At 42.8% G+C, this 13,086-nt stretch overlaps 1 protein-coding gene across 1 annotated transcript in view; it reads left to right on the top strand.

Annotated features, from left to right (window-relative positions):
- Positions 1–4,042: 4,042 nt before the first annotated feature.
- LOC108091497 overlaps positions 4,043–13,086 on the top strand; it is an 87,135-nt gene continuing 78,091 nt past the window's right edge. The window contains 2 exon segments of the mRNA XM_017190730.2: positions 4,043–4,203; positions 5,967–6,358. Of these exon segments, the coding sequence (XP_017046219.2) occupies positions 6,331–6,358 (28 nt within the window). The 5' untranslated portion in view covers positions 4,043–4,203; positions 5,967–6,330.

The following is a 13,086-nucleotide window of genomic DNA, read 5'->3' on the forward strand; positions in this document are numbered from 1 at the left end:
CCAAAACTCAAGGAGGCGGCGCGGAAATTAAAGTCGCGTAGGGAGGACGTGGTAGGGGGCGTGGTCCCGCCCTCCATCCAAGTCATTAACACATTTGCGGATAAAGAAGTTCCCCCAACTTCCGCCCCTTGTCGCCGCCTGCTAATTAACACGTTTTGAATTGTGAATTTTGAAATGTGTTAAATAATGAAAACGGGGGAGCAAGAATAACAAAACAATATGCAAAAAGGATTTGGTGTTAGGAATAACAAATCGAGGTGGTATTTACGCAACAAGAAGAGAGGAATACCCTGTCACTATTGCATATTTTTCTTTTTCTGCTTTAAAGGCTTCTTACAATTTTTATCCCTACATTTTTATGGAAAACAATAACCAATACACCATCTCTTTAAGAACCACACAACCTATCTAAGATCTATAAAACTCTACTCGCAATAGAGGTCCTAGAGCTTCTTAAATAATACGATATATCTCAGAAAATTCATTGTGTTCTCACTTTTACCTTCAAAAAGGGTGTTCCGACATTCAGCTTTCTCCGATTCCCTTAGCTCAGGTTGATTAGTCCATTCCAACCGTTGATTCCTTGACATTTACCCTTCACCCCAGAAATGCCAATCCCAATCCCAACCAATCGTCGCAACTTGTCTGCGATGGGCGCAACCTTGAAGGTGTCAAAATAACATATTTTTCCCGTTCTCCGATTTCATTACCCCATTTCCACTGCCTTCTACCGCCCGAGCTGCCGAGTGGGCGTGGCACTTGTTAGGCACCAAATGAAATTAAAACGTGCATAAATTATATGGCTAACGCAAAACGTTGACGTCCTTGATGATGGGGACTCCTTGAATACATTAACGCATTTCCCCCGCTTCGTTTGGCTTTCTGCTCACATTTCTGAAAAAATTGGATTTCAATTTAAGACCAGTAAATGTTGATATATATTGATGAAGTTTATGAACAAATAAATATTTGTATTTTTTTCAGGGTACCTAATATCAAAGATTTGCGATTATTAAAAGGATTATTTATTTTGTTTCAATCTTGCAGTATTTTTGTTTTAATCTTACTAAGAAAAGGATTTCTTTAAGTGAAAGCCAACCTTCATCACCAGTTTTTATGGCCGAATTATTTTTTCTTTGACTGCATAATGGCTTAATAGTGCGTCGGGAAAAGGAAAAGCCGTCCGTTTTATTTGAGCAATTAAGTGGGAATCGTCGTCGGGGTGAAAGTGGGCGTGCACGTTCTGATTTATATGCCACGCCTCCTTCAACGCCCCCGTTTGCCAGTGTTGTGTTCATGTCATTTCACATTTGATTAACTGTAGTTGCCGCTGCAGCCAAAAGTATTTCGCTACAATTTTAATTCCATCCGCACCTCTCGTTCCCCGCCGCCACGCCCCCTTTTCCGGCTGCCAAATGCGCCCACGCATCTTACGTGCATCACATGCCAAGCAGCTGCAGTCATGTAAATTAATTAAAAATGTTTAAACCGCCGCCGGTTCGGCAGCTGCTTTTCCTGCAACATTTTCCCGAGGGATGTAAGAAAAAACACAGCTAAAGATGGAGGATAACTTTGGCTCAGGCGCGAGGAAAATGGCCTGGAAAACGCATTTCAAGCGGGATATGGAAATTAAAATGTTAAATTGGGATGGAAAATGAAGCCAAGAGATTCAGTTTACAGCTGCGAAACTGAAGGAGTTCCTCAAAGAAAACCTGAAAACATAAAAAAGTTATCTCCCTTTTTGTGCACCCAATAAAATTGAATCGAAAGTAAAACAGAGTTCATAAAATGTGAACATTTATGGCCGGAACTAAACCGTGTTCTAGCCCTTACGTCTACTCGGCCAAGAAGCTTTTGGCCACCTTTGACTAGAAAGTTCTGGCATATTTTTATGTGTTTTTATATTTTTTATAGGTCTCTATCAGAGTTCAAAGTGTTGTCGTATTGCTGGCTTTTTATTTAAATCGAAAAAAGTTTTCGCTCCGAACGGGGAGTGCGTAGTGAAAGTATTGAGTGGGTTGTTCAGGTTAAGTCCGAAGTTGCAGACAAGTCAGAAGTAGTTTCCCCTTACCCCTTTTTCGGATGTGAAATATTTGGCAGTGGCATGCAAATAAAAGAATGTTTACGAGCTGCTGTCAAGTACAGTAGAGAGTGCAGAAGTTCGTCGATTTTGCTTCATTTATCACCCTGTTTGTACCATAGGTGTTGTATTTTCAAGAAGAGTCCTAAGGAAAGTGAATCAATAGGGGTTTTATTTACTGGTAAAACGTAATTAGGTGTGTAATTCCTCACTAGAATCTATTATATTTCATCCATTGCTTATGACTCCGTACTGTGACTGCCTCTATCCTTCAATGCGACTCGCTCTCAATGCTTTTATGACAACTCAATTTCGAAACACACTTTAGTTTGCCAGCCGCAACCGTGACTGTCTGCCACCCAACTGCCTCCTCCTTTTCTCCACCCCTTCTCACAATTTTCCAACCCTTTCCCCAGCCCAGTTGTACCATCTCACCTGATCTACAAGCAAAGTTGAAGAGTTCTCGTGGGCAGCACACAAAACGCATAAATTTATGTCAAACATTTGTGAGGCATCTCCACTTCCGGCGAAACAAATTTATTTGGACTTTTTAACAACTTTTGTATATTCTGTGTGTATTTGCGTGCTGAGGTGTTCGCACAACCTCTGTGGTAGTAACTTTTTTTCGGCAAAACTTGCCACATTCAGTTTGCAAATATTTTTATGGGCCACGCCATATCTGAAAGGGGGTTATGGTGTTATGCTGTGGTGAACTGGAGTTGAGGGGGTCAAAATGTTCATCGGGCGAAGGGTGCACCCTAAACTACTTAGAAATTCACCTGGAGTTAAAAGGAAACCATTTGTTTGATTGGTGGAAATATTCTAAGGGCTTTAAACAAGAATACGATGCTACCTTTGGTATCCTAGTATAATTAGTCATATATTTGGTATGCTAAAATATTTGGAAATCAAGAGCCTTTTGTAGTTTCTGTCTGCCCTAGTGGGGCCCAACTGTTGATTCACTTAAGAAATAGAAACGAATGCACTTGCGAGTGCATCAGATCAACATGTTGCCAAAAGAGAGACATATACGAAGAGAAAGTTGGAGAGAACTCTCGTGAGAAGAGACGGGAACGATTGGAAGGGGAACAGCTTTCTCTCCGGCTAGTTAGCCAGGATTGGAGCAAAAAGTTGGCTAAAACCGAGCCCCGACGATCCCAAAACAACATTTCGTGTGCTCTGCTTCGTGTGTGTTTATGCCCATAAACAACAACTTCGACTGACCTCAAAACATAAATAAGCCAAAAAGCAGAGAGGGCTAATAAATACATATTACCAGTAACTTGGTATCAATATTAAATTAAGTTCCTAATTATTAAGTAACCTAAACATCTTTAAAGGCCATTAAATTACTAAAGGCGATTAATCACTATATTTAAATAAAAACAAATAATGCAGTGAATACATTTTAGAGTAGTTTGGTTTCAAGCAATGTAAATGCAGTATCGAAAATTCAGTGTTAAAAATATTTGAAATAATAAAGAAATTAATCAGAAAGTACACAGCTTATGCGAAGTGTCACCAAAATTGTAAGATAGGTCATAAATTTACGATTTTTTAGTAAACATTTTTCATAGGCTACAAAATCTATTACAATTTTCAAAAGTACGTTGGTTTCGAACACCATCCTGAACCATTTGGAGCCTAGGACAATCTGTGGTTCGTTTTACCGAGTTCCACTTTTAGAGTCTCCTTTCTGGAGTCCCTAACCTACCACAAAAGCCCTCAGCGGCTTGGGCCCACTCTCCATCGCACTCTCCCTTGGCAACATGTTGCCAGGAGTTTCTCTCAGCGCAGCCGCCCCGCAAAGAATTCAACAACCGAGATTCGCGACTTCGTCTGAGGACACCCGCTTCGTTCGCTGCACCCGAAGTTCACTGTACTCGTGCCGCTCTTCGTCGTTGCGAACTTTGTTCTTAAGCTGGAACAAAACCGAAATTGCACTTAGTTGGTAAGAAGCGTTCTGCGGCCACGGGCGGCAAAGCGGAAAAGTCGGAAAATCGTGAAAGCCGAGCGGGAACGAGTTAGAGAAGTCCTAGAAAACACAGAACCGAAGGAACGCGAGTGCGGAAAAGCGTTGCAGTGGAAATTGCGGACAGGCGGAAACCGCGTTTCGCTTACATGTGCGTTTGTAATTATGCAAATTGCCGGGCAACTCTTTCGACAAATGGCACTCAAGTGCAACTGCTTCCCCCTTTCCCGTGACCTTGCTCCCCCTCCCCCTTCCCCTCCCCCTCTTCCTGCCGCGACGGTGCACATTCACGCCGCCAAAAAGCCAGAAACTGGGCCACAACTAGTGCAACAGAAATAGAGAGGAATGAAATAAAATAAACTGCGGGAAAACCCAAAGGGGCCAACAAACAGTGACAAACAATTTCTGCTCAATTTAAAGCCGCTGCGAAAGTTGTGCTCCACTTACCTTCGCTCATCTGTCAAATCCGTATAATTTCCTCTTTTTTGCGTCCTTTCCGTTTGTGTGTCAGCAACTTGTTGTCCTTGGTCCTTGCTCTAGTCCTAGAGACCGATGCGGAGACCGAGATCGAGGCAGACCCAAACTCAGACTCAGACTCAGGCAAAGGCCGAGCAAATAAAATGCAAATAAATTATTTTTATTATTCCGCTGTGACAGTTGATTTTTCGGGCTTTTTTTCGGCCATTGTTATGGCGGCTGCTATTTGGATGTCGTCGAAAGTGGCTTAGCTTAAAGTTTCCCCGACTCTGGTGCATGAGCGAATTATGAGTTGTGTCAAGGACCCACATCGTTAACTTCGCTGAGTTATGACTTTCTTGAAGAAATAAAATAAAACAAAACTTTGATAGTACGCGCTTCCTAGGAATACAGTGTTTTTGGTTTCGTGAAAAGTGTTGAAGGAACAGGAACTCAAGATAAAGATAATTTTCGTGAATATCCTATATTGTGAAAGATACTATATGTGAGAGGAAAAGATAGCTCAATTGCAAAGTGATCTTAAAGTTGTTTATAGTCGGTGAATTGAAAAACAGATTAAAAAATTCAAAGTTTAAATATAGAAAAAAAATTGGTTCAAATTCGATTGAACAAGGCATTTGCTAAAAAACTACCTTTAATTTTACCACAAAAGCAATCAGTTTCCAAGGCTTAAAAATATTAACTAACAGATTTCCATACATGTTTGTGATAGAATAATGTTAGCTAAGGGATTTCAAAATGGTTCATGAGATTTCTTTGGATTAGTTCCCCAAGATAATAAACACGGACCATTAATAACTCACAATTACTCAGCAGTTAGGAGCGAGAATCGCAGGAGATTTCCATTAGCAATTGGGCAGTGAAACGCTCCGGTTTTGTGTCCCCCGGATCCGGTTTAAATAAATAGCCCGGCAATTGCCGGGGCTTGGCCGAAAGAAGGCCCATCAACCATTCCGGCGGAACCCGCTCACCTGGAGACACCTGGATGGAGTGGGCTGTTCGGGGAGGATGAAACCTAATAAGTTTGGAGCACGCAAGCGATGGGCCATTTTCGAGCCGTTTGACTGACATGCTGGCCGCTCATAAGTCGCCAGGCATTGTAAACATGAATAAGACATTAGCAGCACAGTTTACATGTGTAGAAAGCCAACTGACTGGCACAATTCCATTTGCGGGATCCATCTCTGCTCCTGGAAGTTATTATTATTTGGGAAATATGTTAATTTAATGCCCGGGCCTGGCCTTCTGCCCCTTCGGAGGCCCAAATTGAAATGTCTGAGGCTTTAAATATTCATTGCCTACTTCTAGGCGCCTTCGGTGTGCATTTTGCATGAGCGCTTGTGTGTGAGTGTGTGTGTGTCGCATTTAATTTAATTGAAACATTTAATTACAGTGCCCGGCATCTTGAGTGCTTAAATATTTCAAATCGCATTTCAGCATCGCTGCAAAATCAATTCTCGAGTGAGCCTTTAAGCAGGCACCGACATTGCGTGCATATTCGTAACTGCAAATTGAAACTGAAATAAAAACGAAAAAAACGCAAACCGCAAAAACAAAAACCGAAATGTGTCCGGATAAAATCGTCGGCGTGCTGCATCCCATCACAGTCGTATTGCCGTCGCGCCATTAAAATGCAATTTGTGCCGGTCACCGACTCCAGTAACTGTCAAACTGTTGCCTCTTTAGCGGATTAATATTTCTGTAAATACCGATCTGCCACCCAAAAGTTGAACGAAAAAGTACAAACAAAAAAACGTTGGCTGAAAACAGAAAAAATACATCAGCGGCAACACAGTCCAACATGTCGGCCGTAAAGCTGCTCATTATCGGTAAGTTTTATCTCACGATTGAACTGAAACAAAGGGGAAAAACATTAATGGAGGCACGAACCCGAAATCTGGCCAAGGGAGCGGATGCTGTGGCTCATTTCGTTTTTCCACTGCACTTAAATTTCCATGACCACTTTTCGTTGGATTTCAAGTAAATGGGGATCGAAATAAGAGAGAAAACTGTTTTTGTTTCGTAGATAACCAATTCTGCACTCAGCGTTTGGAACAACTTGTTTGGTTTCCATTTTCCATATCCTCCCTTTAACTTCTAAGACTTGACAATATGTTGAAAAACTTGTGCCCAGAACAGCCAGCCCTTGCAGTTCAGGGGATGCAGAACCCGCTTGATTGGAACCGTTGCCATATGCACTTCTTTTCAGATTCATCCGATCGCATTCTTCATGGCCGACTGAATTCCATGCCCCCTCTTTAATTTTCTTTCACCGCGCCACGCCCCCGTTTCCCTTACCTCTTGTTATCTGCCCCTTCTGGCGGTTTTCATTTTTATGTGCGCTCTGGGAAATTTCACAATGCCGCAAAAGGCGTTTACGTGGAGGGCAAAGTGGGCTGAGTGACCATAAACAAAAGACACCACCCACTCATCAACAACATCATGGACATCATCCTTCCCCCGCAAAACTCCAAACAAAAAATTCGGTTAACAATTCATTTCCGCGCTTTGGGCTCCATAAATTGCTTTTATTAGGCAGGCGCAACGAAAAGTAAGGACTGCGTATATATGGGTAATAATAATATACTTCAAGTTTTTGCATAACAAATAAAACGAATCAAATTAAGAGGCTATGAAAGGTCGGGGGTGCAAGGAATCTCCCACAGAGAAAAAATGCCAGTGGCTTCAATCTCACAAAAACGGTATTCAAATAGTAATAACAAATAAATAAATCAGTAAATGAATAAATTATAAGAATATTCGTAATGCTTTTCGACGCACAATGGGATTATTTTCATTTCTGTTTTTAATGAGTTCACATATGGTTGTGACCTTAGGATATTTTAAAATCTGTGGAATATATAAGCCATAAACCTAAAGGGTATTTTGCTATTTATATCAAACTACTACCCCGTAAATGTTTAAGATTTCTTTCTATAAGTTTTAAAATTACACTAGTTTCCCCTGCACATTTTTTTCCTGTGTAACACAGCCCTCGAGGCAGTGACAAGTTGTGAAGCGGGCCAGTCAGGGTCAGCTTTTGGATTGGACCAAGTTGTTGACAGCGCGTCCTGAGCACGCAGGCAATAAAATTCAATATTTCATTAAAACGCACGTTACGCATACGCAGCGTGGCACGAGTCGAGCCCAACGAAACGAAATGAAACGAAACGACACGGAAAAAGGCAACCGCAGACTGCGTGATGTTGTTGCTTTTATCACACGCAGGTCCGACGTTCAAATCGGATTTCGTGTTATTAGCACTGGACTCGCCGCTCCCCATTTCCCCCACGCTTTTCCGCGTTTTCCCATACGAATTTCAATGCACCGAGACAAAATAAGGACTTTACTGTATTACCAAAAAACTCTACTAAGTTAGTTTTACCACCCAGAATCTGAGTTAGACACGATAGGTTTATGTTGCTTACTCTTGAATAAAAGGTTTTATTTTTTCAGATATCAACGGAACTTCTCTCAGTGCATTTCCCTTTTTGATTTGTCAGACAGAGCAAACGTCGACTGAGAGTTCTCGAATTTCGCCCACGAATTGAGTCGTTTGTCGCTGTGGATTTCTCACTGACATTCCCCGGCTTTAGTGGCCTCTCTTTCCCCTCGTCGCGTTCTCCTTCTTCTCCGCTTCCCTACTCCTCGACTTCTCCGTTTCTCCGGGCCTTGGGATTGGGTTTGGCTCCGGGTGGCCTCTGGTTTTTGGTTAGGCGGCTGCGACGCTGACAGATTATTTGCTTTATTATTCATAAGAACTACAGCAAACTGGGGTCATGAGGCACTGCTGTAATTCATTGTGTTTCATGGGTAACAAAGGGTAGATTGTTGCGATTCCATCACAATGAGCATTCAGTTGCGCCGAAATGGAATTGCAATTGCAAACGGATGAGTGCTTCTTCTCACACATTTTCTAAGGGCTATTTGAGGTTGGTGTTTTGGGTAAACTTTTCTCTTCTGTGGATTTTGGAACAGCAAAGGCTTATATTCAAGTTCAATAAAAATATAAAAGGCGGGGAAGTATCTCAGAAACTCATTTTTGTTCTTGGAGCCTAGGCAGCTAAAGAGATTTCTTAGTGCCTACCTCGCCATTAAATTCCTAAGTCCTCAAATCCGGATAAATCCGTAAAGCCAAGTGCAATTAACATTGCCCTCGCCAGGGGGCGCCAGGCCTGCTCCCCACCGGATAATGACCCCTAGAGGGAGCCACTCACACCCGTCGATAAAAAACATTTAAATGCCTAATCCCCTAAAAATTACTTTTACAGGGTGTGCGGTGCGTGCGGCTCTTTTGGCGGCGTCTTGATTGTAATGTAGCTACTCATTTGGACTTATTAATTGCGTCCTGGCATTGTGCGTAGCAAGTAAATTAATTAGCAAATACTTGCTTTAATAATCATTTTAATGGAATTTGTAATTTAATGCGCCTAACGAGAGAGTTTTATGTGGAGATTACGAGGCAAGGCCCTCGCTCCCCGCACTTATTGATTTTCCCCGTAATGAAATCGCTCCGTCTGCGCTCGCAATGTTTTACTGTCTGACAAGTCACCGCATGACCAGACCACAATTTGTTTAAGCGGCTTTAAATATTTCAACATGCCAACTTGCCAATCGGGCTCGGAAATGCCTGGTTTCAGGGGTCACTCAACTCCACTTGGCAAACGGGACAGTCAATCACTTTATCCAACTTTTTTATAGCCCGACATTAATTGATGGCCGTCGGTGTTGGTGGTACTAAGAAGTGGCACTTGAAAAAAATTAAAACTGTAAAAGGAGTTCTATTTTTTGTTTTAGGAAAATAAAATTCACAACAAGCTGCAATATAGGAAAACTGTTTGGAAAAAGACATTAAGATCAACAAAAATTCAATAGCTTGAAAGATATATTTTTCGCAAAATAGGAATATTGCCTAGCCATCCTGTTTCCAAATTATTTATCTTTTAAGACTCCCTCTGTATTTTCGCGAGTGCGTTAAAAACAAAATACGCATCGTAAAAGCCAATTGAAATTGTTTTTTTTATTTGGCGAGTGCCTGGAAATAATTATTTGCGTGCCTGGCGAGTTTTCCTCGACTGCCATTCGCATTTTACGATTTGATATGCTAAATAGCCGAAAAGTTGGCCATAAATTTTTAAAGCTTTCAATTATAATGACGATAAGCGTCACGTAGCCATGGCACCTCTCCACCTCCGAGGAGATAAGTTTGGCCGGAGTTCGGGAAATATATTTTCCGGCACATTGCACACTCGACTGCAGAGCCGAGAACACACGCACAATCGGACAAACTCAAATTGCATAAATTTTCCAGAGGCAGGAGGGGCGGGAGAGGGGCGTGGCCGAAGTTGGTCCGATAAACGCAGCAAATGCTTAAAGACTTGTCATATCATCCGCACACACGTTTGTGCGGGGTGGCTGTGTGTTATCTTTTAATTAAACATGAAAGTGAGTTTGGCGAGCAAATTTACTCAAACACACTGCAAGCAAACAAACAAACAAACAAACAGGCAAACAAACCGCCTGTGGCAAACAAATCATTAAAAATAAAGCAAAGCAAGCCAAAGGAAACGGGTGTAAAAATCGTTTCAAAAGCAAAGCTTAAACAAATTCTTCTCCACTTTTGGCCAAAGGTGAGTGTCAAAGATTCGGAGCTGCACGTGACAGCCAGCCAAGGTCCTGAAGGAACTTTTTCAGAATTTAAAGTTATTGCCAGCAGTTGGTTGAAGATATTATTGAAACTTCAACAAAGTATGTTCTTGCAAATTTATGTGTTTAAAGACTGTGTAGGAGTTAACTTAAAGTATTAGCTCTTCGCTAGTAAAGCCTTTCCCTCTCTGGAATCAAGATGAATTCCGCGCAACATAGTTTACCCCAATCAATTTTTCCGTCGCTTTAAAGCCTTCCCTTCGACGGCGAGCTTATCCAACCAATTTAGACAAATTCCTGTTTGCCCAGAATAAGGGAACCCAACCGTGGAATCAAGCCACACCCACCGCAAAAAGACCGGAGACACAAGTTCTCTGTGTACCTTCAGCCATAAGTCCACGCCGCACAAACATGTCAACCGAGCACTAAACCACATTACGAGGAGCGGAGATATATCCCACATCTCCCCCTTCAGCCTTAGCTTCCCCCTTAAAATATAGAAGTCGGGCGGGAAGGATCGTTTTGAGCGGCAGAGAACTCAAATAGCGAACGCAGACAGCATCCGACATGTGTGACAAGACAATGGCGCTAGTTGCAGCAGCCACCGTAAGTTATGAAAGTTATTCCAAAATTTATAAGATTTCCACCTGACACACAGAGCACGTCTGGCTGGCCGGGTAATAAAAACGTGGCAAAAGTGCTAAAAACAAACAGCATACGCATATCTAATTGAAGCCGAGCTGGAACCCACACTTTCTCCGAGCGATGTGAAAGCAAAACGACGTTTTACACAGGCGCTTAAGTCAGTTAGGGGAGAAAAAGGAGAAAAGAGCACGAGCGTCGATGGAAATCAAAGGCGGCGAACAAACCGCAGACACAATCACCAGAAAATGTCCTTTGGGTGTAAAATCGATTAGGGCTCCTGGGGAAAGGGGCAGAGTGGAGAGGGGAGGCGGAAGTCAATCAGAGGGCTGGGATATATCACTGCTCCCCAGACATCGGGGAATTACACATGCTCAGCATTACAGGTGTGTGAAGGCATGCGAAAGTGCCTGGCTAATAAGCCAGCGACATCTCGAAGATTCCCATCTCGCTTTTTGTGTCGCCGAACGGCATTAATACTTGTGGGACTATGTGGTGAATTTAACGACTGTTAGATACTTCTTTTATTTAGTTATTAAGATAAGTAACAGATAAATTCCGTTTAAATTGGGATATAGGTCCACAAACTATAACCATTAGTTGCAATGCTAGGAATGTAATATCTCCTCTTTTGTGTTCCACTTTTTAATAACTCCGCTGGAAATATAACACCCCTCGTCAAGGGTATCAAATAAAGAACGGATGTGTTTGGCATTAGCAAAAGAATTTCCTCGTGTTTGCTTCAATGACAGAAAGGAGGGCTGAAGGGGGAGGGATGGGGATGTGGGGGATGTAGAGACACGGTGATGAAGGGCGATGGGATGGGCGGTCTTCTGTTCGGTGTATATGCTTGGTTTACTGTAATTGCACGACAAAGTAAGCGCGTAACTGCATATTTACATATCACTCGGCGACGTCGTCAACTCGATGAGGAGTGTGGAAGGCAGATGGGCTGGCGGGGGAGGGGGAGGGGTAAGTGGGGGAGCGGCGGGAGAATGAATTAAAATAAATTAAAGCATGCTTTCAGGCACTCTCCGCGCACATGTAAATAATGCAACGCAATTTTTCTCGCGCGGAGATCCGACAATGACTGCTTTTCGCCCTGATTGATATGTCCGTCGTCGTCCTCGTCGCAGGATCTTATCGCCCGGCTCAAGGTGTTGAATCATTTAAGATGTCGCAGCCATCAGCATCAGCATCTCGCTTTGATTGCACCACCCAAGGATGCGGATGCAGGGATGCCGATGAAGGATGTGCCCCGAGCACTCGAGTTATTACGGCTGCTCGTGGCATTCCACTCCGCCGCCCGCGGCGCTCTCCCCCTCGGAAGGCAAATCAATTAGATACATGGATCTGGGCGAACCGAGAGATATACACGTGCCCTCTGGCGGTTGATTAAAGTGCAGCTGAGTCGACCCCAAAGGGAAGACCTCCAATGCAGAAGACAATAAACAAGACATTTTGGGGCTTCACTTCTTAATTCACCCTGGCAAATCGAGGGAAAGGATTCAACCGAATTGAAAACAAGACTTCGAAATGCTTTACCGCTTGGAGTTTATGATTAAATTCTTTGAAACCCTCCAGTTGTGTCCTCTTTTTCTGCTGTTGGTCCGAATGTAATTCCGCTTTTCACTCGCAGAAGGAGTGCTGCAAACATGTGTACACAGGCGAAAGCCAACTATAAATATTCAGCCAGATAACACACATATCGCACAACTTTCCCGAGCAGAGAACATAAATTATGTGGAAAACTATTGCCAAAGCGAAAAGGAAAGCCCGCACAGAAACAAAAGCAAAAAGCGAGGAATTCGGAATTTCAGCGGAACCGAGTTGCAGCACCTTGGTTACCTTTGTCCACTCTTTATCCGTTCTTTGTCCGCTCCCATTCTGTGTCAGGTATTTCCTCCGCATTCCCCGCCTCCCCGCCTCCCCCCTTAACCCACTCCCCCACTTGTCAACTGTACACTTGGCCATGTCTTGGTTACGCATTCCCCACTGCACCGCCCCCATATGGCGCTCTCTGGTGGAGGTGGCTTGTTAATCCACATACAAATATTGCGCATACGCCCCGTGGAGCTGAAAGGGAAAACTAAGCAATGCACTACACACAACACCCCAGTGCAAATCAGTTTATTTGATTATGTTTTGGGTCAACCTAGTAAAATATTCTTTGCTCTTTATTCTATGGCTTAATTTGAGTTGCAAGAGATATGATTCTTTACTGGTAATCTTTTTGCAATGTTGGCTATTTCAAGACTTTATTTTCCAG

The sequence above is a fragment of the Drosophila ficusphila genome, unplaced genomic scaffold (assembly GCF_018152265.1).
Source record: "Drosophila ficusphila isolate 14025-0441.05 unplaced genomic scaffold, ASM1815226v1 contig_412, whole genome shotgun sequence".
NCBI classification, from domain to species: domain Eukaryota; kingdom Metazoa; phylum Arthropoda; class Insecta; order Diptera; family Drosophilidae; genus Drosophila; species Drosophila ficusphila.